Here is a 25,649-nt window from a genome sequence, read left to right as displayed (position 1 = left end):
TTTCATAGATCGCTGCGGAAACAGAGTTGATTAAGACAAAGAAGTTTTGGGGGTTATTTTCAATTTCGTCATTGTTTGTGGTACGTATATAGTCCATAACATCTCATTATTGGTATTTTATATAAGTTTTTGAATGTTAGTTTCCAGTGTTTGTACACTTTCTCTGAATTTGAAGTAGTGGATTCCACGTCAAATCTGTCAGGGTGTAGTAGTTTTTTCATTTCTTTGTTTCTCTTTAATTTGAAGTCGATAAAATTGTAGTGATGTGTGAGGGAGAATGAAGTAAAAGAAAACAGAAAAACATTTGATAAAATTAATAGACGTGATATGACTATAATCGAGTTTAGATGGTGGAACAGCTACTTCCGGCCAAGGGGGATAATTACAATATTTATTATAGCTAAGGAACTAAAGGTAATTTTAAAAATAAATAAATAAATAAAAAAATTAATAATATCATTTATTTAATAAATTACAATATATATTTTTTTAATATCATTCTTCAAATAAGTAAATTACAATTCAGAAATTTTTTACCAGGGTTAGAGAGTATTTTGCCAATCTTGTCTATAGGAATATGTTGGATTATCCATGTATATAATCAGAAATTAACGATAACGTTTTGTTTTTAAAGAAAAATGAAAATAAATTTCGAAATCGATTAAATTAAAAGTATTGTTTAATTATCAAATAGTAAAGTTTTTCTATGAAATGTACACACACACACACACACACACACATGTTGGTACGGGTTTAGGTTCTTCTTTTATTTAAAACATAAAAAAAACGTTGCTTTGCGTATTCTATGTTGCTAGTTGGAGTCACCACCGTTGGTACGGGTTTAGGTTCTTCCAAGTCCCAAACCTACCGACCAGCTTTAATAATTACTAAACGTACAACAAGTATAAACGACAAGAATTTATTAACAAATATGAAAACATGACAACACTGCAATTCAGAACATTAAGGTAAAAAGATTACTCACTTCAATAGTGGGGTTTACGGGAGGAGTGAGGACTGTATTCTAGAGTTGTACTCTGCCTGTCCAACATTGTCTTTTAGGAGAACTTTTTGCGTCCGTGCCTCATGTGTACGGACTCTCCTCTCCTTTTTTCAAGGGACCTCACTCCTTACCCTACACCGGTAATCCGGTGCTCTTATTTATTCCCCTACACACATATCAATCAATCTATCTATCTATCTATCTATCTATCTATCTATCTATCTATATAGATGTTTTTTGTTTTTGTTTTTTAGCGATACGTTTTTGAATGGATTCAATTATTTACGAAAGTGCATTTTTACCTAAATGCGAGTTGGGAATAATTTTCCTTTTAACCAATTTGGTATTCCCACATGGGAAGCAGCATGTATATTATTTTAAAAATATAATTATCCACTGACACGTGTTTCGTCGTCTTCGACTCATCAGAGTGGCTAAATTTAGCGAGATTCGAAATCGGGGCCCCACGGTAATGAGCCTAAACCCCTTACCGCTCACCCATCTCGCACGACTGTTTTGATATATCGCGATTTACTTAGATGGTGTTTGTTTTTCTTTTAGTGATACGTTTTTAATGAATTCAATTATTTACGAAAGTGCATATATATAAACTCTAATGTTTTCTTAAGTAAGCCATTTTAATTTAATATATATATATATATATATATATATATATATATATATATATATATATATATATATATAATGAAATCGATTTCGAACTTTATTTTTACTTTTAAAATATTCGTGCATTAATCAGAAAATAAACGAATATTATAAAAGTAGGCACCGCCAAAACTGGGGGGGGGGTGGCAGGTAACTACTTTTTGACGGACCATCTTTTTTAAAATCTACCAAAAATCAGGTAATTATCCAATCAATACGAAATTTTCAGCGATTATTAAAAGAAGAATGAACTCTATAACAGTGCACTTATTTTTCATAAACGATATATATATATATATATATATATATATATATATATATATATATATATATATATATATATATATATATATATTTCTTACAACCCCCCTTATTTTGCTTAAAATAATCATCTGAAACTGAACAAAACATATTATGTTGTTGTAAGGGACGGGATTATAGATTAAAAAAAACAAACTTGTTTGCATAACTTATTTTGATGTCTGAATATCAGAACTTCGATTGTGTTTAATTAGCCCGCTTTTGAGTTTTGAAGTGTGAAATTCGGTGAATATGTTAAGTAAAACAAAAAAAATTTTTTTTAAATATTTATACGAAAAAAGCCATTTTAAAATCTTTGATAAATAAATTAACAATTTTTTTTAGCGAGCCGAATAATGCATGACCATTATTAAACAGGGCATGCTTTGAAGAATCGATACAAAAAAAAATTCGATAAATATTGTGCCCTTTATGTTTAAAATAGCATCATATTTTCGATCCCGTTTGAAAACGTTTGCCGCCTTTTGACTACGGTGGACCAAACGCGCTGAAATAATTTTTTTAATTCTACTTTAAATTGCCCCCCCCCCCCAATTTTGGAGAGCCTGGCCGCCACACACATACACATTAAAAACCAAACTCATACAAATGGTCACCCATCTGGTACTGGCCAGCCTCAGCCTTAATAATACATTGACATTTTCGTCACTGAAAAATAAGTTTTTTTGGCCTATTTGGTCTTCCATAGTTTGCTTTTTACCAAGTACAAACGTAAACATTGTCTAGATCGACGCGAAGTAACTGGTTGCCTATATGAATAAGTGGAATTATTTGAAATCCAGGTACTTATATTATAATATTTGTGCATATTCTCATAGAAAATCACTCTAAATCTTAGTTAGACAACAAATAAATAAATTAATTATTTCAAAAACCTTTTTTTTTTTTTTTAAATATTTATGTACGTTTTTTGTGCAAGACAAAAAATGTCAATTGTTAACTTTTTGGGAAAATTTAACATTTAAAATTTAATTAAAAATAGTAGAAAAAGTTTTACATTATTCTGTTTCCTATATGATAAAATTCAGGGTTTTATCTTTCCGGAAAAAAAAGTTACTCAAAAATAATGGATCTTAATAAATGTAATTTCGTTTTAAAAAACAACTTAATTTTTCGGCCATTTTTGGCGGTGTTTATATAAAAGTGAAAATAAGGTTCGAAATCGATTTTATTATACTTACAAAACAGTAAAGTTAAGTTCCAAGATTAACTTTAAACCCGTCTTTTCTATTAAAAAAAACATTTTTTTTTAAATATAAATAAATTATAATAATTATAAAAGTGTTTTTTAAATTTTTTTTAAACATGTGTCTATTTTGCATGTATTATATACCTTAGTTTAGCCCCTTTCAACAGTTATCTCTCTTGGCCGGACATTTTTCTTATAGAGTTTCCCCTGAATCGACACCGGCAGCTTGACTGGTGTTTTTTTTCTTTAAGTGTAATTTTATCTCCACATGTTTTTGTCTTTTATCTTCTGTTGTCCCTCTCCGTTTTAAGTCATCTCCGGTAAGAAACATTATATATCTCCTTCTTGAAGACACTTTTTAATATTTTTAAGTTTTTTTTTGTTTTTTGTTTTTTATATTATTTCATCTTTGTTTATTTTCTTTACCCACAATGTCCGACCCCCTTACTTCTAGCTGTTTTGTTCATTTCCTTACGCAAACGACTCCCCATTCAGCCTTTTAAAACTGGTTTTGTGTGAGTTTTTTTTTCTTTCAGTTTTCTTTTTTTTTTTTACCGTTTTGACGAGTTAATTACGCATACGATTTCCTGATTTTTATCTTTTCTCTTTGTGTTCTTAAAAATGTTTTTTTTGTTTATTTTTCTTTCATTTTTTTTTTACTCTCAATATGTGTGTGTTAATCAAAAGGGTTAAAAATAGAAACAAATTGAACTTACAAGGGGAGATAATAATTTCGGTGAATACGGGAAAAATATCCAGTAAATAAAACATCGTTTAGTAAATCGTTATTTGTATTTTAAACTAAATATTTTATCGTGGATTTTTTTTTTTGTCACTTCATTTAACTTAAGATGAAAATGGATAATAAACTTTAAAATATCAATTATTGAATGGATTATATGATTTCCTTTTCTTTAAAAACTCAGTTTTATTTTCATGGATACATGTGTCCAATGATGACTAAAATCACAAATTATTGTCTTTTTAAATTAAAAATAACGCATAAATTTTTGTTTGCTTTTTATATAAAAATAAAACATTGTAGATGTTAACCATAAAAAATATTTTTAATATTTCAGGAACATTACGATAAGCAGTATTCATTCAATATTTTCACAAAAATAATATTAAAAATATTTAATGTGGTTTTAATGATAAAAATTATCACGAAAATTTTGTTTACATGGTTTAATGACTGTTTTTCTCTCAAAAAACATTCACATTCATTTCAAGCCACGTGTGACACTCTGTTCATAAAAATCAGTAATCTTAAACTTCATGCTATTCTCACGAGATCCTCATTTAGCTAATTCTGCATAATGAACACTCGTTACAAGAAAACATTTATGTTGGAACGATTTGAATTAATATTCCTAACACGTAAATAAATGTTATTTCATCTTAATACAGTGATTTCGATTTCTTTGTCAAGTGTCGCTATTTTCCGGAGTTATTTCTATATTTTTATTTTATGTATGTGAGGATGTGCCTTGGTGGAAACCTTCTATTAATCGGCGATCTCTGTGAATTTACTTTTAACGGTCCTGCAGATATTCCACTACTTGCAACCTTGATCTTAAAAATTGATAGATCCTGATTATGAATGTGTGAACACAAAGTCACACGCGTAGAAGTTAGTGACTCCACGGTCAGTTTTTACAAATTGGCACCATTTCCATGAGTTCTATAGGGTCATGAGTTTTCTTGGGTAAGAATTTTAATAAAATTGTTATACATTTTTTAAATTCATCTTAGTTTATTTTTAATCAGTTCATATGCATGTTACGTTTGTACAGTGGTAACGTCCCCAGCTTTGAATGTTACAGTTTTGATTTTGGTTTCGATTCTAGCTGATGACACCCAAACACGTTTTTTATTACTTTTGATATCACAACTCTATAATTATATACACAACATCTGAACAAATTTAAAATATATTTAAGCATATTTAACGGCTGGTCAAAGCCGGGCGCCTCCTCCTCCCCCACTAGGTATAAAATACAATCAACTTTCTTACATATGACTTATCTGTGACGTGTTGTCTCTTGTTTTTATTTTGCAAAGCTAGATCTGTTACTAAACCCTCGCTTTGAGCGAAGGAGAGCGAATAAAACTATCTTTTTTTAAAATTCAATATCTTAACACTTTACTAATTATCTTTAAAGCCGTGAAACTTTTTTCACGTGCAATTTTTTTCTGATATAGAGATTAACTTTAGACTTTATCTTTCAAACACAATACGAAATAATCAGAAATATATCAAAAATATAAGACGGCTTTCTAAATTATAGTACCCTATAAGTTTCCGCCATTAAATTGCACATGCATCAAATTAGAGAATTAATAAAGATGAAGCTTGTACTCTTTTCTCTCTCATGTAAATATTAAAATATTAAATAAAATAATACTGATTTTATCCGTGATATTCACCAAATAGATCAGCTCTATTTCGAAATAATTTCTTTTTTATTTTTCCTCTTCAATTTTGTTTTCTGCGAACTTGCTCTTCCGTTCATCATCTTGAATGTTAAGTTGAGCTTGTAAAGTCAATCACATTTGAAAAATCGTTTCCTTTATAAAAGCAGATAAAGTTAATCGAAAGCAGATTATAAAACAAAAACGTAGGTATTACTACATGAATTTAGTATTGATTTTTGCGCATTTGCAGAATACGTTAAAAATGTAAGGGAGATAACTACATTTACTAAGCGAATAATCCTAATGAAAATGTTGATTTATTGTTGAAAATTTTTCGTTTTCGATTGTTTTTGTTATCAATATTGACTTAAACATATAAAACAATTTTTTTATCGTTTACCAAAACAAAATTTATAATTTTATAAATTTTATATGTTTTGAACTGTTTCACAAGTTTAAAGTAAAAAAAATTTTTTTTTTTTTTCATTTTTTTTTTTCAGCGGATTATTTTATAGCTTTTCAGGTGTGCTAAAAACGAATATATACTTCAAAAGTGGCGCAGAAAATTTTTTTCATGATATGAGGAAATTACCTTTTCAAAAAGTGGGAATCAGTTTTTTTCGAAAATTCTCCGACACCAATAGAAAGTAAACAGATCAGAGTTGGGCTGGGGACAACCGTTGCAAAATTTTGCAAGATCGTGATCCCCCGCTGTGATCAGGAATCAAGAAACACGAATCTAGGAGACCAACCTGTACGTCTGTACTCTTATTATCAGTAATAAATAACGTCCACTGAAAGTGTTCTTCATCTAAGCAGACTCTGTCCCAATCCTTTAAATAGTTAGTAACAGTCATTCATATGCAAACACTTCCATTAGAAGCGGCAGCAGTAGATATAAGCAAGAGTCAAACATCACCGGTTTTTGGTCCGATTATCAACCTCCTCACGTCAGGTGAGTTTAACTTATTTTTCTCACACTTTCTATATAAATTTAATGTAAAACAAGCACCCACTTTCAGCCCACATTTTTTATTTGTTTTTTTATTTGGCTTGCCTGAAAGTCGTGTTGGTTAATTGTTGTTTACTTTTCACCTTAACAATCATCTTTAATATTAGAACTTTTATAGGTTTTCGGGTATGCTGAAAACGAATATCGCATTTAAATTTGCTGCAAACATGTGAGTGTCTGGATATTAGAAACGTGTAGTTGTTTGTTATCAGTGGTGGCCAATTAAGTATGCACTTGCACACACAGAATTGCCACCACCGATAACATAAGGAATTACATTCATTAATATTTGGAAAACTACTTGTTTGTGGCATATGTGCACATTTGCAGATACAAAAATGGTCACTACTGATAACATAAGGAATTACACGTATTTATATACAGATTATACTTTATTTTTGTTTTTAAATATCCTTGTGTCTTTATTGAAAGAGGAAATCAGAAAAGAAAACGAAAAAATATTTTTCGCCCAAAAACAACGGCAAAAATGACCCCTTCCCTAGGTGGCCATAAAGTGGGTGCTCATTTTACGTTTAATTCATATTTAAATGTGATCCTTCACTTTTTGAAAAAATAAATTTTTAATATCATGAAAACTATTTGTCTGCACCATTTTTTAAGTATATATTCGTTTTCAGCACTCTCGAAGGCACTTATAAAAGTCGTCATTGTAAAAGATTTGGAGGGGTTTGGAAAGATTCTAGCAAATAAACCTTACAAATTAATGAATTAAAAATAATCATGATTCTTAAACAAATTCGAATATTACGGTTCTGAATTTTTTTTAGATGAGGAATGATTCTTTGTATTATTTAGATTATTAAGACTACTGTTCTCATCTTGAGTGTTATTTATTATGTAAACATTGTAAAAATAACACTATTTCGTATTAACTGTGATAAATGATAAGATTGGAACTATTATTAATGGGACTTTCATAAGAAATGGCCTTTTATTTGGTAAGCTAGAAAGGGAGTTAATTTCTGGCAGTAATCAGCACAGCTTACAAACCATTAACTGTGATAGATGAAAAGATTGGAATTAGTATTATTGTGTTTTCATAAGTGGATGTTCTGCATTTGTCATGTGCTCAGCTTGACTGAGAAATGGCCTTTTATTTGGTAAGCTAGGAGGAAAGTTAACTTCTAGCAGTAATCAGCACAGCTTACAAACCAACTATTCAAAGTCACTGAGATTTTGGTTTCGAATCTCACTGATCAGTAATTGAGATGAGAGTATTATTGTAACCATGCCTTTAAAAAAAACTCGCATCTGCACATTGTCTGATACCATCGCAAGGACAAAGTTAGAAGAAAAGACATTAAAATATATTTAGCATTTTTTAGGTGGATACAAAAGCATTTAATCCAGTGATTTCCAAGAACGTACTTCACTGTGTTTAAACATATCACTTCCATGTTGTACATGTCTGTCAGAAATGCCCTTTTTGTGTGTCATTTTCATCTCCCGTTTTCCACTTTTTCGACCATGTGACACATTTTTGCTCTCAATGCATATGAGTCAAAGCACATCTGATTGCTGCCTTTTTCTATTTTCCTTCTTTTGATGTAACTATGTGCACACTTGCTTTATTTGCATATGTGCTAAGACGGCGGCTGCTTATATTTTAACAAATTTCCTCTCACTGCATATGAATCAAAGCACATCTGATTGCTGTCTTTTTCTATTTTCCTTCTTTTGATGTAACTATGTGCACTTGCTTTATTTGCATATGTGCTAATACGGCGGCTGCTTATATTTTAGCAAATTTCCTCTCACTGCATATGAATCAAAGCACATCTGATTGCTGTCTTTTCTCATAATGTGCTGTCCTTTTTTCTGTACTTTTTTCTTCTCCTTCTTGTGACGGCAGCATATGCACACTTACTTTATTTGCATATGTGTTAAGACAGCAACTGCTTATATTTTCACTAGTCAGCTATCCTACAGCTGCTACTGATTTTCTCACATGAGCATCATGCGCGTTATATTACATGAACATGTATTTTTGGATAGCTGAATGTTATATTCAGCATTTGAAAAAATCTGAGTATTATATCTCTAATTTCTTTCATAATTTATTTCAGCTGGTAAGACCCTTCTGGAAAGTTGTTTAATCCAGGTATTTTAAAAGTTTAAAAAAAAAACGAAATTATTTTTAGTTTTTCAGTCATTAATTTTTCTTGGTGTTGGATTGTATGTTTTATTGTTAATTTTTCTTGTTATTTATTACTACTGCTGTTACTCCTCCTTTGTTATTGTTATGGACTTTTATTTTTCTTTCGACTATGCGTAAAAGAACCTGTGTATTTGTTAGATCCCTAGCAATGTGTTTGTTATGAAATGTGGATACGTTTCAAATGTTTCCTATGATAATCATCTGGAAGGATACAAGCAAGTGAACTTTTCGTCCTCTTTCTCATCTTGAGGTCAAAGAGAATAAACTTTTAGTGATTCTATTTGGATATAGGCAACTTATTTCATCGGTTGCTAAAATGACATCATTTCTCAGAGTAGCATGAAAGAAAGCTGATCATTTCTTGACATATTTCCTCTACAATCATATGAAACTAACAAAAATTCCTTCTTCTCTACCTGCATAGGTAAAACTCTCCTCTGTCCATATAGGAAGAACAAGAGAAAGAAGTGACAATAAGGTTTTGCAATCAAAAATACAAATTGAATAATTCTCCTGACCATGCGGTAGGTCAATCATCTTGCAATCATGTTACTTAACATCCTGGTAGTTGCATGATTGGTCCTAGTGATGAGGTTTTTGTTGGAGTCTAAGTGTATATAAAACATGCTATAGGAGGAAAATGTTTGTTCCTTTCGTATTTCACCTCTGTTAGCTATCCTCCAAATTATGGGATTAAAAACAAGAAAATACATTAAGACGGTTCTAATTAAAATACATGATACTTTTACAAAATTTTAAAATTGACATCCACTGGGTATTGGTGGTCAGTTCTAGAGTGATATGATCACTGCTTAAATGGGCCAATATTCTATGAGATATGTTGTTAATATTCTTAGCTAGTATGGACTGAGCCACACATTTGTTATGTTGATTGCCGGCCACTTTCTTCCTTTGCCTTTTCCTCTGGGTTATATATGTACTTGCTTTTTGCAAGTGTGCTCATTTCAACTGCTGTAGGCATCAAATAGTTGAGCTTTCTACCACTGACGATATAATACTGAAAACCTGACGCCATCATTCCATGCGTTTGTTACGAGTTGTCATGTTTTGCCTTGTGTGTGTGCACGTTCAACACACGACATCCTTCCCCTCTCTATTTTCAAAGAAATATTCACTAATATTTTTTCCATTCCCCTTCCTTCTCAACACTCTCTAGGATCCAATCAATTTACACTTATTTTTTTCACAATTCAACAAAACAATTATTATAATAAAAACAGATAAAATAATGAAACTGTCCAACAATCTCAATCAGTATGATATATATATATATATATATATATATATATACTTTTTAAATCAACAAAACACAATTATAACACAAAATAACCAACAACAAACATTGTACAACATTTGAAATCAGTGTTGAATGTATTCTATAGGTCACTTACCTTTTCAGTATGATATACGCATATCAGTTTTTCTGTTTTTCTGTTTTTCATTTTTGTCTTTATCTTTTTATTTACATCAACATAACCATATTCATAAATTTCTGCTTGAAAAAATTATCTCTTTTTTGCTGCAAGCTGCAGTCTTTACGACTATCGATCATATAAGCAATTTTCCGAGTCATTTCTATCTTATTAACTTAAGTCATTACAGTTTTATTATTAATATTATTTTTTCTTTCTAAAAATAAGTTTCTTTTCTTTTGCTTAACCCTTTTTGGGACAAAAGTATTGAATTCTGTTACTTATCATCAAAAATCTTTAAGATACGAAAGTAAAATGAAATATTCTCATTTTATCTCTAGGAAACTGTCTTTCACTTATAGAATGTTCCTAAGCCCTATATGTCCTCATTCATTATGAATGGTATGCCTGGAAGCATTCTTTTAAACAAAGTCTGACTCCACATTCACAACACCAAGTAGTAATCCTTAACCTATCGACATGTTCTTTTGCCATGTGCTTCATTCATGTATATGTAACTAACACTCCCACTGAAAAATGGTATGATCTGGTGATTTATTGATGAGTTGGGTAGCTGACCTTGTCACTGGGGAAGTAGGTGGTGTTGGAGTCCTAGTTGGCCACAATGGGTACTGAAATTTCTTCAGCTCAGTCATTCATCAATAATGTCACTGGATCCTATCATTTTTAAGTGGGGGGGGGGTTAGTTACAGACACATGAATGAAGTACCTGCTAAAACAACATAACTCAATATTAATGCTTCGCATACTCTGTTGAAATAGTTAATTATAATCATCAACGTCTCATGCAAGAAAGGATTATTTGGTACTCTTTCATAATTTTACACGGATTCTCGGGAATTCCTGTCAAGCGTGGATCAGGCATGATTGGCAATAAAAAAGTAAATGAAAAAAGTCGATTTAGTGTTTCAACATATGAACAACGCTCAGCTTAAACTGATGATTTCTCATCACCCGATTCATCCTTGATGGGTTAATTCCCAAGAATCCGTGTCAAATTATACAAGAGTAGCAAATATTTTTAAAACACAGAATATACATCTTACCCAACCTAAACAATTCCCTTCCACTTGTTCGTCTTCCCCACTTCCAAACTCTGAGCCAACACTAAGCCTTTTCTAATGGATCCTATTATTATCTTTGCCATCCAAGTGATGCAAATAGAGAACAACTCGAAGTCATGCTACGTATTATTACTCTCATCTCCATCAATAGTATGTCAAACTCTTCATCCAGCTTTTCCTGTTGATATCGACTACTTCCTATTGTGATAGTTTGTTCCATGGCTTAATTACTATTATCTGACTCAGTGGACTCCCTCGGAGAAGCCAATGTGGTCTTTCTTAATGGTTTTTCTATTCTGGGAATGTTCCCTTCATCGATCGACTTTTTCAGCAGATGTATCACATGCACGTTTATCATGGAGCCTGTCAACTGACTCTTAATCCTATATGTGATGGGGCGTGTTTTATCAATAACTACATAATATGTCAACTGATTCTTAATCCTATATGTGATGGGGCGTGTTTTATCAATAACTAAATATGTCAACTGATTCTTAATCCTATATGTGATGGGGCGTGTTTTATAAATAACTACATAATATGTCAACTGATTCTTAATCCTTTATGTGATGGGGCGTGTTTTATCAATAACTACATCATATGTCAACTGATTCTTAATCCTATATGTGATGGGGCGTGTTTTATCAATAACTACATAATATGTCAACTGATTCTCAATCCTATATGTGATGGGGCGTGTTTTATCAATAACTACATAATATGTCAACTGATTCTTAATCCTATATGTGATGGGGCGTGTTTTATCAATAACTACATAATATGTCAACTGATTCTTAATCCTATATGTGATGGGGCGTGTTTTATCAATAACTACATATGTCAACTGATTGTTAATCCTATATGTGATGGGGCGTGTTTTATCAATAACTAAATATGACAACTGATTGTTAATCCTATATGTGATGGGGCGTGTTCTATCAATAACTACATCATATGTCAACTGATTCTTAATCCTATATGTGATGGGGCGTGTTTTATCAATAACTAAATATGTCAATTGATTCTTAATCCTATATGTGATGGGGCGTGTTTTATCAATAACTACATAATATGTCAACTGATTCTTAATCCTATATGTGATGGGGCGTGTTTTATAAATAACTACATAATATGTCAACTGATTCTTAATCCTATATGTGATGGGGCGTGTTTTATCAATAACTACATCATATGTCAACTGATTCTTAATCCTATATGTGATGGGGCGTGTTTTATCAATAACTACATAATATGTCAACTGATTCTTAATCCTATATGTGATGGGGCGTGTTTTATCAATAACTACATATGTCAACTGATTGTTAATCCTATATGTGATGGGGCGTGTTTTATCAATAACTACATAATATGTCAACTGACTGTTAATCCTATATGTGATGGGGCGTGTTTTATCAATAACTACATAATATGTCAACTGATTCTTAATCCTATATGTGATGGGGCGTGTTTTATCAATAACTACATCATATCTCAACTGATTCTTAATCCTATATGTGATGGGGCGTGTTTTATCAATAACTACATCATATGTCAATTGATTCTTAATCCTATATGTGATGGGGCGTGTTTTATCAATAACTACATAATATGTCAACTGATTCTTAATCCTATATGTGATGGCGCGTGTTTTATCAATAACTACATAATATGTTAACTGATTGTTAATCCTATATGTGATGGGGCGTGTTTTATCAATAACTACATAATATGTCAACTGATTCTTAATCCTATATGTGATGGGGCGTGTTTTATCAATAACTACATAATATGTCAACTTATTGTTAATCCTATATGTGATGGGGCGTGTTTTATCAATAACTACATAATATGTCAACTGATTCTTTATCTTATATGTGATGGGGCGTGTGTTATCAGTAACTGTATAATATGTCAACTGATTCTTAATCCTATATGTGATGGGGCGTGTTTTATCAATAACTACATAATATGTCAACTGATTCTCAATCCTATATGTGATGGGGCGTGTTTTATCAATAACTACATAATATGTCAACTGATTCTTAATCCTATATGTGATGCGGCGTGTGTTATCAGTAACTGCATAATATGTCAACTGATTCTTTATCCTATATGTGATGGGGCGTGTTTTATCAATAACTACATAATATGTCAACTGATTCTTAATCCTATATGTGATGGGGCGTGTTTTATCAATAACTACATAATATGTCAACTGATTCTTAATCCTATATGTGATGGGGCGTGTTTTATCAATAACTACATAATATGTCAACTGATTCTTAATCCTATATGTGATGGGGCGTGTTTTATCAATAACTACATAATATGTCAACTGATTCTTAATCGTATATGTGACGGGGCGTGTTTTATCAATAACTACATCATATGTCAACTGATTCTTAATCCTATATGTGACGAGGCATGTTTAATATTGTTTCCAACATACATCTAGATTTCCCCGTCTTTGGTGGTTCTACTCATAAACCTGATCTCCAATTTTTAAATCTACGGACTTTTCTTTCCAATCCGAGTTCTCTATCAGTTTGTTCCTTGCTTATAAATGCTACCGCTTACAAAAGTAAAAGATTGATTAATCTATTATAGAGTGATTTCGTGTTGCTGATCACCATAGTTAACTGGGAGGTAATAATATATTATCTAATCGCAGAATCACTGACATATTTCTTCCTTGACTGGTATGGTCACCCTAAAATACTGCTCTACATCATCGACTTACTTCCGTAGCCACATTTCTTTCTATGTTTCAACGACACTATTTCCCTCTTATCGATCTTATTACTGATCCAACTGCCTTTTTCAATTCTGAATTCAGTCCCTGCACAAAATTTGAAAATAGCTGCTCCATTAAAACAATAGCACGCTACTAAAGGAAGATCAAGCTACTGATGAAAGAAGACGATAAATCAATATTTGTTAAGAAAGTCGGAGAAACAATAAGCTTTAAAAAGTTTTAGCATATATATATATGGTATATATATATCGGCGCACATTATATATATATATACTTTTTTATCTTATGCACGCTGCATACTTAATATATATATATATATATATATATATATATATAATCTGTTTTAACAGAAACTCGATGGTAAAACGAGTCGAATCTTACTTTACCTTATTGTTTTCTCTTTTTGTTTTCCTCAACTTAACATGACGTTTCTTTGTCATGTGTGCACAGTTCATGCAGGCTTCTTTATTCTTTGTTAGAATAATTAGTCAAAAATTGGCTCCAAATGAAGCTTTCGTTAGGCAGAAAAAAATTGTACATTTCATTTTGTATAAAAATATCACACCTTTTTTTTCTGTTTCTGTTATGTTAAAGTTAAAGATAAAGAGTGTGCACTAGAAGGTGTGATATTTTGATTGGTGGCTGATTGTCTGTTGCCTTTTCTTGGGTTATATATGTGACTTGCATTTTGCAGATTCACTTACCTTTAACAGCTGCGCATGTCAAAAGTTGACGTTTCACTACTGATACCAGTGCATTTGCGTGTGTGCATCTTCAACATGTGACACAAAGGAATTAAACTCTTGTAACTTTTACTTTCCAAGTCATGTGATGCCACATAGGGTTAACATCATGAAAAGATTCTCATAACACAACAATAATAATATATAATAGCTTTAAATATGTAACCAGTATGAAGGACTTGTCAGAAAAAAATTGAAAGAATCTGTAATCTATAAAACGTCAGGATTCAAGCGTGGGTCGACTATCCAGAACATGTTGTGCATGTAAATCTACTAATAGAAAAAAATCATAACAAAGAGATTCCATGTAAATGATGAAAATGATACAAATGTGAGCCATGTCATTCACTTACAGTAAAATTTAAAAAAAAACGTTGAAAAGCTGTCATATGTGGAAAGATTAAGAATCAGTTATGACGGAATATATATAGATGGAAAAGGGAAATTATCTACCTTTATAGGATGAAGTAAAACTTATAGATGGAGAAGAACAGTGAAGACGAAGCTGGCTTTAGAAAATAGCACATAAATTCCTCAAATTAGTACGAGGATTGTCTGCTATCGTTAAAGTACTAAATTCAGTTGTAAGTTACATACACCTGAACATTGAAGTTTCAATCCTCAGTGAGATTGAAAATAGAATTTCAAATTATGTAGGACTTTTGAATGAAACCCTTTGTTTAGTACATGAGAGTAGCATGCTCTTGTGTTGTTAGTGATGACTGGAACAGTTGCTAAAACAACAAACTCTTCGAAATTATACTTATACTTAAAAAACTACTGAATCCCTTAAAAAAACGTATGTAATCCCATAAAATCATGCAAAGAAGAAGTCTTATCACATATCTTGATAGGACACACGTAGATAACTCACTCTTAGATTCGAAATAGGGAAGAACCTCTCAAATGTATACCATATCACAAATCTTATACGGTGAAACACCTTTTATTTGACTGCTATGACCTCATACAAATCCGTCAACACTACTACAAGGCCACAAACTTAAAAGAACTCTTCGAAAAAGAAAACACTAAATCATTATAAATTTCCACAAAAGAGCAAACCTTTGCCAGAAATATAAATGCCATCTAATAACAAACTATTCCAAAACATTACACAAATATACCCAGCAAAAATCAACTCCAAAAGTATCAAAAAATGTTAAACCTTATATACAGCATTAATTGACCCAAAGAAGGCATATATGCTGGTTAAATAAATATAAACAAATCAATTTGGTTAACAAATCAGTATTGATTAAAACTATACTCATTTTATTTTGAATTTCATTAATAATAAATTAATATTTATAAAAATTAACATAATAAATTCAATTTTACTAAATGAATTGTAATTTTTCAAATTTATCTTATATTTTCAGAATTTGCAACAATGAAAACAAATCCATTAATGGATGAGAAGGACTTTTCGTGATTGGAGATTAAAATAAGTTTAGCAAACATGGCCGATAAACCTGATTCTTGTGAAGTATGTGGTTATTCATTTGCATATAAGTCACATTTGTTGCGTCATATGAAAACACATATGGGAGATAAACCACATTCTTGTGAAGTATGTGGTTCTTCTTTTGCACGGAAGTCAAATTTGTTAGATCATGTGAAAACACATATGGGAGACAAACTACATTCATGTGAAATATGTGGTTCTTCTTTCGCACAGAAGTCAAGTTTGGTGAGTCATATGAAAACACATACGGAAGAGAAACCACATTCTTGTGAAGTATGTGGTTTTTCTGTTGCATGGAAGTCACATTTGTTGAATCATATGAAAACACATACAGGAGAGAAACCACATTCTTGTGAAGTATGTGGTTCTTCTTTTGCACAGAAGTCAAGTTTGTTCCGTCATATTAAAACACATATGGGAGACAAACCACATTCTTGTGAAGTATGTGGTTCTTCTTTTGCAGAGAAGTCAAATATGTTGCGTCATATGAAAACACATACAGGAGAGAAACCACATTCATGTGAAGTATGTGGATCTTCTTTTGCAGAGAAGTCACATTTGTTGAGTCATATGAAAACACATACAGGAGAGAAATTACATTCTTGTGAAGTATGTGGATCTTCTTTTGCACAGAAATCCAATTTGTTGGATCATAATAAAACACATACGGGAGTCAAACCACATTCTTGTGAAGTATGTGGTTCTTCTTTTGCACAGAAGTCAAGTTTGATGAATCATATGAAAACACATACGGGAGACACACCACATTCTTGTGAAGTATGTGGTTCTTCTTTTGCACAAAAGTCAAGTTTGTTGTGTCATATGAAAACACATACAGGAGAGAAACCACATTCTTGTGAAATATGTGGTTCTTCTTTTGCACAAAAGTCAAATTTGTTGAGTCATATGAAAACGCATACAGGAGAGAAACCACATTCTTGTGAAGTATGTGGATCTTCTTTTGCACAGAAATCAAATTTGTTGCGTCATATTAAAACACATGGGAGACAAACTTTGGAGAGAAACTTGAATCCCTAGTACCGATTTCTTCAGTTTCTCTGAGGTGAGGATAATTCTAACTGGAGGTAAATCTTGACCAAATATTCAAAAAAGACAACACAAATAAAAGTATAAACAAAAGAAAACTCTGGTAGACTAGCACCTAGTATAAAAATGGCCCTCAACTCGTTCATGCCCCAGATGGGAAGATGTAAGCAATGGTGCTAACCTTCATCTCTCTGACAATATGGAAATCCCAGAGACAAATCGTAATAAGCCATAAAACTTTGATAACAAAAGACCGTTGCCCCCTACCACCAACAACTACAGCAACCGAAAAGAAAACACAAGCCTTGCCATGGACTGTTACTAAAAGTTTGAAAAGTGGAGCAAAACATCAAATCAAATGTTACTCGCGAGAATTTTAAAGAAATTTAAAAGGAAATGAGACAAACCACATTCTTATGACGAATGTGGTTCTTTTTTTGCATGGAAGTCAAATTTGTTGAGTCATATAAAACACACAGGAGAGAAACCACATTCTTGTGAAGTACGTGGTTCCTTTGGACAGAAGTCAGATTTATTGCATCATATCCTAACACATTGTTGAAACAATATCTTATGATCTTCTAAAATTCATACCTGAAAATGTTATACCAGCATCACAAGCAGTGGCAGCCAGCCATCTTATCTGTCTTTTTTCCAATTCAGACTTCCTGGAAATTATTCTATCCTTAACCATGTAAGATAGTTTTTTGCCATATCATGTGACTAGTGGCGGCCCGTGCCTAAGATTATTGGGGTTGCTGTTTTAAAAAAATACCTATTGTTTTAATATTGTGTAAAAATAAACGAAACATAAAATATACATAATTTATACGTATGCACACGTATAAAGATACAACAACTTAAAGGAATCCTAAATAGATGTTAATATTTTAAATATTTTACTTATTACATTCATTTGAAAGTAAACTTCATTCTTCTTGTTTTAATTTGTGAGAAAAGATTGATAATTTTCTCCTTAACTTCTGAATGACTGCTGAAGAACTTTTTTCAATTGAAAGCACTGCAAGTGCATTTAGTCTTTCGCAACCCATGGTGTTCCTTAGAAAAGTTTTTATTCTTTTCAGAGCTGAAAAACAACGTTCTATCTCTTATGTAGTCATGGGAATTGTCAAGATAATTTTTATGAGTTTTGTGATTTCACTAAGAACATCGTTTAAATTGTTTTCTAAATTAAATTGCAGGAGATCAATTACTTTGCAATACTCATGGATATCTGACTCACTATAAAATATTTCTAGCTCAGTTTTAAACTTTTATTTGTCAATCATGGGATATGCTTCAGTTGTCAAGGATATCTCGTCTGTAGGTAGTTTTTTTCTTAAAACTAGCAAAGCTTATCTTGTAAAACAATTTAGCGAATATTACATGTTTAGTTGAAGAATATCTGTTTGTTATATCAACAGATATATAGTCACTCAGTTCTTTAGCTTCGCCCTTGAGTGTTTGTGAAGGGTTTTTACAGTAATTGGTGTGTCTTATCTCTAAAATAGCAGTTTTGAAATTTTTAATGTATTCATTGACTTTATATATGCTAATTTCCCGATAAATAATTTCAACATGAGACATAATTTTATGAAATAGCTCAAACCAAAATATGAAATTTTCATCGTTCAAATATTTCAGAATTCCTGTCGCTTCTGCAACGGTCTCATCTACATATGATGTTGAATTAATTTCAGTGACAGTTTTTTAATGCTTGAACATTTTCATGAACTCTATTTATGTATGTTAAAGTTCCACCTTGTGGCGGATTGATGTAGAATGCTTACATCCAGATGCTTCTTGAAAAATGGACAGACGTTGTGATGATCTAGAAAAGAAAGTCGGAATAGCCAAAATGTTAGATAAATATTCTAGCATTTCGTGTAATGCTTGCTGCATTCCTCATTATTAAATTAAGTTGATGCGAATAACATTGAGTGAAATGCTTTTATTTTCGCCTGAACACCAGATTTTTTGCCTTTCATGACATTTGCACCATCAAATGTCTGAGCTATCAGTTTTTGGCGATTCCCTTATATCTAATTGTTGTAGAATACATTTTGATATTTAATCAGCGGTTTGGTTTTCTCGAATAAGAATCCCCAAAAGCGTTCAAGTATTTTTTCATCCAAGACGTACCGTAAAACAATGATCATTTGTGTATGTTCAGACACATCTGTTGTATCATCAGCCATGACAACTATAAAGGAAGCTTTGCTAATTGCTGCCCTTATTTCATCACGGTATATTTGTAAAACACCTTTGAAGACATTACTGGTTTCTAAGTGATTCTTTACATCTGGATCTAATTAAGATGCAAAATTTAAAAACCCTCTGAATACACTTAGATTTACTGAATCATTTTTTTCATCATGTCCTCGTAAGGGAGTTTCAAAGTTCTAACAAAAGAAAATACAATCTATTATTTTAGATACAATTTCACGGTTCTTAACATTCATGTTATGATGATTGATTGAAAGTCTGTAGGCCTCACTAAGTTTTTCTTTAATAATAATGGTCCCCAAAATTGATAGGGAAACTACATTGTCAACGTGCTTCTTTGACTTCTCATGCTTTTCAGTTCTACCTTTCATTTTGCTAATAGTTCTGAAACTATCTTTTGTCCACGTTACATCACCCCCTAACAACAAACAAGGAAAGCAGAACAATGCCTTTTTTAGTTCAAAGCCGCAAAGCGAACTTTTTCGTTGGTACAATTAAAGCTACGAATACACACTTTGTTGTTGCTAATGCTTGGCTGAGATATTTGAATATCAAGCGTTGAACGGCTTCTTTTCTTAATTTCAACTTTATCATGGAGATGCAACTGTGAAAACTCAATCTGTTGAAGTTCATTTACCGTCCAAGATGTTATTTCTTGGGTATGCAAGGAGGCCCTGGTTAAATTCTTTTTATATTAATTGTGTTGGAAAAGGTAAGTACTAGGTAGTCTATTAGTAGAATATCAATTAGGGTCGAAGGAATACAATGTTTACGTGATCCTCTTTTTGCGATTCAACTGAACCAGAAGTTCTAACTTAGTTGAATCATACTTTTATAACTTTTAGGTCACAGATTTTTATTAACGAAAAAAGTTTTACTATTTAAAAACGTTTTTCTTTATAAAAAGCTTGTTGTTAATTAAAAATAGGCGTATAACAAAATAAGCTTGTCATGAAAATTGCTTTATTTAATACAAATATTTTTAACTTTGCCATTATAAGCTGTCGAAAAAGGGGTAATATGCAAAAACATTTTAATTAAAAAACACTATCTTAGAATGTGTACATTTTACAGAGTAATAAAAAGTATACAAATATATTTCTTTTAAACTTTACAGATTAAATAAGATTTTACGGGCATTTTCCTCAGGCAAACAAACGAAAAATATTTTTTCAAATACATTTTATTTACAATTTTTTAATAATTTATTTTTTCCTAAAAGCAAACTCTTTGAAATTTACTTGCCTGCAAACAATGGTAAAGTTAGGAGTTTACCATTTAAAAATGGTTTTATTGGATAACAGTTTTATTTAAAATTTAAAAATGTGTGTTTATAACAAAACTTTGTAAATAAAATATAGAATAAAATTTTACATGTTTGTACTGTGAGCAAACAAAAAACATTTAAAGATACATAATTTCATTTACAAATCTTTTTACAACTATTTATATAAAAATAAAAAATTTTCCTATTTACTGGGCTTATTATAAGAACGGTTTTACATACTCGTTTTGTTATTGCACATTTTAATTTAAAAAACTTTGTTCAAAGTGTAAAACTTCTTACACTGTCCTCGTGGGAGGTAAATAAATGCTAAAGCTTATATATATGTATATGTGTGTGTATATATGTGTGTGTATATATATGTGTATATATATGTGTGTATATATATGTGGTGTGTGTATATGTGTGTGTATATGTACGTGTGTATATGTGTGTATATATATATATGTGTGTATATATATGTGTGTATATATGTGTGTGTATATATATATGTGTGTGTATATATATGTAAGGGTATGTGTGTATATATGTGTGTGTATATATATGGGTATATATATGTATGTATATTATGTGTGTGCATATATATATGTATCGTGTATATATATATATATGTGGGTATATATATATGTGTGTGTATATATATGTGTGTGTAGATATATATATTTGTGTATATATATGTATATATATATTTATATATACATAAGTTAAAAACATTTCCAACTAAAATGTATTTTAAAAATAAAATTTTCTTCGCTTTGCTATAGAAAAAAATGTAAATATTTTTTATTCTGTAAAGTTTAACTACTACAGAATAAATAGATGTCAAACTACTTAAAAATACAAACAAAATAAGCCATATAGGTAAAAAAAATAACATTAGTCGCATTGGTGGTTCCAAGGCTAAAAAGCCCAAACACTTTTAATTAAAAAAAGTTTGGCATATTGTATATTTTTGTCTGTTGAAATCGCATTTAAAAGTGTGGGAATTTTTTTCAATGTGGAACTTTACTAAGAATGTGTAACTGTGAATTTCGCAGCTCCAAGCAAATTTTTACTTTTATGCTTATATGAGTAAGGGGACAGTTATCGACATTTAGCTTCAGGATATATATATATATATATATATATATATATATATATATATATATATATATATATATATAATATTAATATGATATCATCACAAAGAAGGAAAAAAATAAACGTATTCTTTTTAACGTGTATCGATAATATTGAGTAAAAATGACTTGTTGGTGCTGCAGTTCCACAGCTCCAGGCACGAGCCACCACTGATCACAAATATGACAGAATTAGGAAAAAAAAGTCTGCTCTGGAAATCAAAAAAACGAGTTTTTAAAAATACCCCACAACTTTCATAACAGAAAATTGGACAAATGAGCCAAACTATAGCATGACATATATTTTCTGAAATTATTCACCCAGGATTTTATAAATAAGGAAGGTAGGATGCACCATCACCTCTTAAATAAAATAATTTAGCAAAAAAGCAAACCTCATTCATGTGAATATGGTTCTTTGCATAGAAGGAACATTTGTTGTGCTGTGTGCAAAAATATATGGAAAACAATAACTTTAATAGAACATTAAAATATCTATGCATCTCATATAGAGTTTAAGTGTGAGCACCAGGTAGGGAACCCTTTGATTTTGGGGAATTTCGACTTATCTGATTAATTCGACACTTTTTAAAACTTCCAATTCAAAAATTCAGCATTTTATTGTCAAAATTTCCAACTCCAAAACTTTACATTTTGTTTTCAAAACGTCCAAATCTACAAAATACCCCGTTGTTAAAATCATTAACTCCACAACTTGACACTCTATTGTCAAAATCATTAACTCCACAACTCGACATTCTGTTATCCAAATTATTAAATTCACAACTCGACATTCTGTTGTCAAAATTATTAACTCCACAACTCAACATTCTGTTGTCAAAATTATTAACTCCACAACTCGATATTCTGCTGTCAAAATTATTAACTCCACAACTCGACATTCTGTTGTTAAAATTATTAACTCCACAACTCGACATTCTGTTGTCAAAATTATTAACTCCATACATTGTTCGAATTCAGAAACGCAAACATCTATGAAATCCTTTCCCATACACTTGGTATCACCTAGCATCATCCGATTTTCACATTTTTAAGCCAGGAATTTGATTTTGAAAGGAAAACGTATTCAAGATGATGCAGCGTGATGTTTTATTTAAAAGATGCAATAAATTTGTAACTCTGTGATGTTCTTATCTACAAAAAACTAATAAGTGTCATTTTTCGGTGTTCAATTTATATGAGAAATTAGGCATTACCTATTAAATGCTGTCCATAACATCAATTTTATATTTTAGCGAACATTTTTCAGACAGAGTTTCTGCTTCCAAATCATACAATAAAGCAAGAGTGTTGACCAACATCTGATTATCATTTACTGTTGAAGCATCAGATATCGAGAAAAATTCAACACTTATAAACTGATTATCCATATTCAGCTTGTACGTCAATAGTAATTTGTGTAGCAGTTATATTCTGTGGGTTTGTTTTATATTTATGTGAACGATTGGATAATAAAACGTTGCGTGAGTGTATATCTATTCATCTTCTCTCGTGTCTAAATCAGTTTGCTTGGGAAGATCAAGAGACATTTTTATAAAGTGTTTTATTCTGCATTTTTTATTTTTTTACGTGCACACATGATTTGGCATTAAAAAATGGTTTCTTTTACAATGACTATTGCTTGATTCTTTTTAGAAAAAATGAATTGTGACGTGCATATTTATTATAAATGAAGTAAATTAAACATTAATGTTTTGTACATTTTTGTAGTATTATTAGTATGCATGTGTTAAATTAATGAGACGAAACGAGACGTGTTAGCTCAAGAAAGACATCTTTATTATCTAAGTGACGTAACTCCTAAGGCAAACGTTACAACCAACAAGGAAAGATAATCCATATGTTGACATAATGCATATTACGGTCACCATTTCTCAAACGTTAATTTAAAATCTAAAGAGAATTTTTTTAATTAAAAATTGGGGAAAACAAAATTTTATACCAAAACATGTTTATATCTACAATTTTTTAAGGATATAATAGTTATTTTCGGTCAATAAGGTTTCTTCATTAAAAGTGGAGTTTGGTCGAGGCTACCGAGAGTAAAGGCCAATGAACATGACAGTGACGTCATTACAAGATCAACACGTAGGTACATGGTGCCTTAAGTTTCTTGTGTTCAAGGACATGACGACGCTAATAGCCATATAATATATTTTTCGTTGCCCCTTACACGTTAATGGCCATAAAAATATAAGCTAATTCCAACATGCATGTTTTTTTTCTAAAGAGAAAGAACAATTCTCCATTTGGATAATTATATAATTGCATATAGGGGTAATTTTAATCTAACAAATTATAACAGAAAGTTAACCTATTTTTTAAAATTTTCTAACATGTCTATCGAAGAAAATTTAATATATTTTTTTCCAACTGCAAAGCAAACAATTTTTATATGAGAATATTTTTCATCCGTTTTTTTTTAATAATAAATAAAATTTTCATTGGGTCTTTTCAGATATTTTAAAGTTAGAAGCATTTTTCACGACAGTTTGTTTTTTTTAAATTATTTTTATTTAACCAAAACTATCGATGAATTCAATATTTTAACACCAGCCCTAAATTATTTCTTTGAAATATATTTAAAACTTAATGTTTGTTTTATTACTTTTCAACTGTAAATAATTTACATGACTGAAATGAGAAATGAAATATGAAATACTATGTTCCCTAGCAAAACATACGAACACAAATTCATCTTAAAAATTCATTAACTAATCAGTTTTACTTAAAGTTTTGATATGAACTAAAAATAAAGAGTACATTAATTTAGTTATTATTAAAGTTTTGATATGAACTAAAAATAAAGAGTACATTAATTTAGTTATTATTAAAGTTTTGATATGAACTAAAATAAAGAGTACATTAATTTAGTTATTATTAAAGTTTTGATATGAACTAAAAATAAAGAGTACATTAATTTAGTTATTATTAAAGTTTTGATATGAACTAAAATAAAGAGTACATTAATTTAGTTATTATTAAAGTTTTGATATGAACTAAAAATAAAGAGCACATTAAACTTTAGTTAACATATTTTCTTGTGTTTTATCTTATAAATAAATGGGCACTTCACAGAGAACGTGGACCCTGCGTAAACGGTGTTCTTTTTAATGATTGCTCCCTGAAAGCGTTTTCTTTCAATTTCTTTGTATATATCTCAGATTTTTTTTAATCGTGCGTGTATTTATTTATTAGAATTTTTTTTGCATATTTTGGGGTAAATTTAATCCAGACTTTTATTTTATTTCATTTTAATGTTTATATTATTTTCTCCAATAAATATGTTTAATTTTTGTTAAATTATTTTTTCATACATATTAAAATAATGTTTCCCTGCCCCTTTTTTGGTCTCAAATTATCCCTGCAAAAATGTTTTCGTGATTAAATAAACCAAATAAAGCCTTTTACGCATGCGCTTACAGGCAGCAATCATTAAATAAAAACAGTGTTTATGCAGGGTCCACGTTCCCCATCAAGTATGAGTATGCGACCTGCAGAAATAATGCTGTTATTTATAAAACCATTCTTAACGGGGGGGGGGGGCTTTCTAACTATTCTGGACTTTCACTTAACAATTTACTGAAAAAGATACAATAAAACTTTAATTTAACTTGGAAATACTATATAAAATATAACACGACGTGTACACTGCACACGCACTATTATTATTATTATTA

At 30.7% G+C, this 25,649-nt stretch overlaps 1 protein-coding gene and 1 long non-coding RNA gene across 2 annotated transcripts in view; both read left to right on the top strand.

Moving 5' to 3' along the window:
• The first annotated feature begins 5,698 nt into the window (after positions 1-5,698).
• Positions 5,699-25,649, top strand: part of LOC145270955 (uncharacterized) — a 110,781-nt gene continuing 90,830 nt past the window's right edge. The window contains exon 1 of the long non-coding RNA XR_013865631.1: positions 5,699-5,800. This is a non-coding gene — a long non-coding RNA (uncharacterized LOC145270955). The remainder of the gene's footprint in view (positions 5,801-25,649) is intronic.
• LOC145270945 (uncharacterized) lies at positions 6,103-18,540 on the top strand. The gene is made up of 2 exons (XM_080126492.1): positions 6,103-6,552; positions 16,187-18,540. The coding sequence occupies exon 2, from the start codon at positions 16,267-16,269 to the stop codon at positions 17,308-17,310; it is 1,044 nt and encodes a 347-aa protein (XP_079982618.1). The 5' UTR covers positions 6,103-6,552; positions 16,187-16,266; the 3' UTR covers positions 17,311-18,540.

This window comes from Euprymna scolopes, chromosome 46 (genome assembly GCF_053919585.1).
Source record: "Euprymna scolopes isolate OS-2025 chromosome 46, ASM5391958v1, whole genome shotgun sequence".
Taxonomy (NCBI): Eukaryota; Metazoa; Mollusca; class Cephalopoda; order Sepiida; family Sepiolidae; genus Euprymna; species Euprymna scolopes.
Note: the sequence above shows the minus strand (reverse complement) of the source record. Positions and strands in the feature narration are given on the sequence as shown.

Bases quoted from the DNA above. Each gene is read 5' to 3' on its own strand.
- LOC145270945 (XM_080126492.1), top strand. From the start codon at position 16,267: ATGGCCGATAAACCTGATTCTTGTGAAGTATGTGGTTATTCATTTGCA.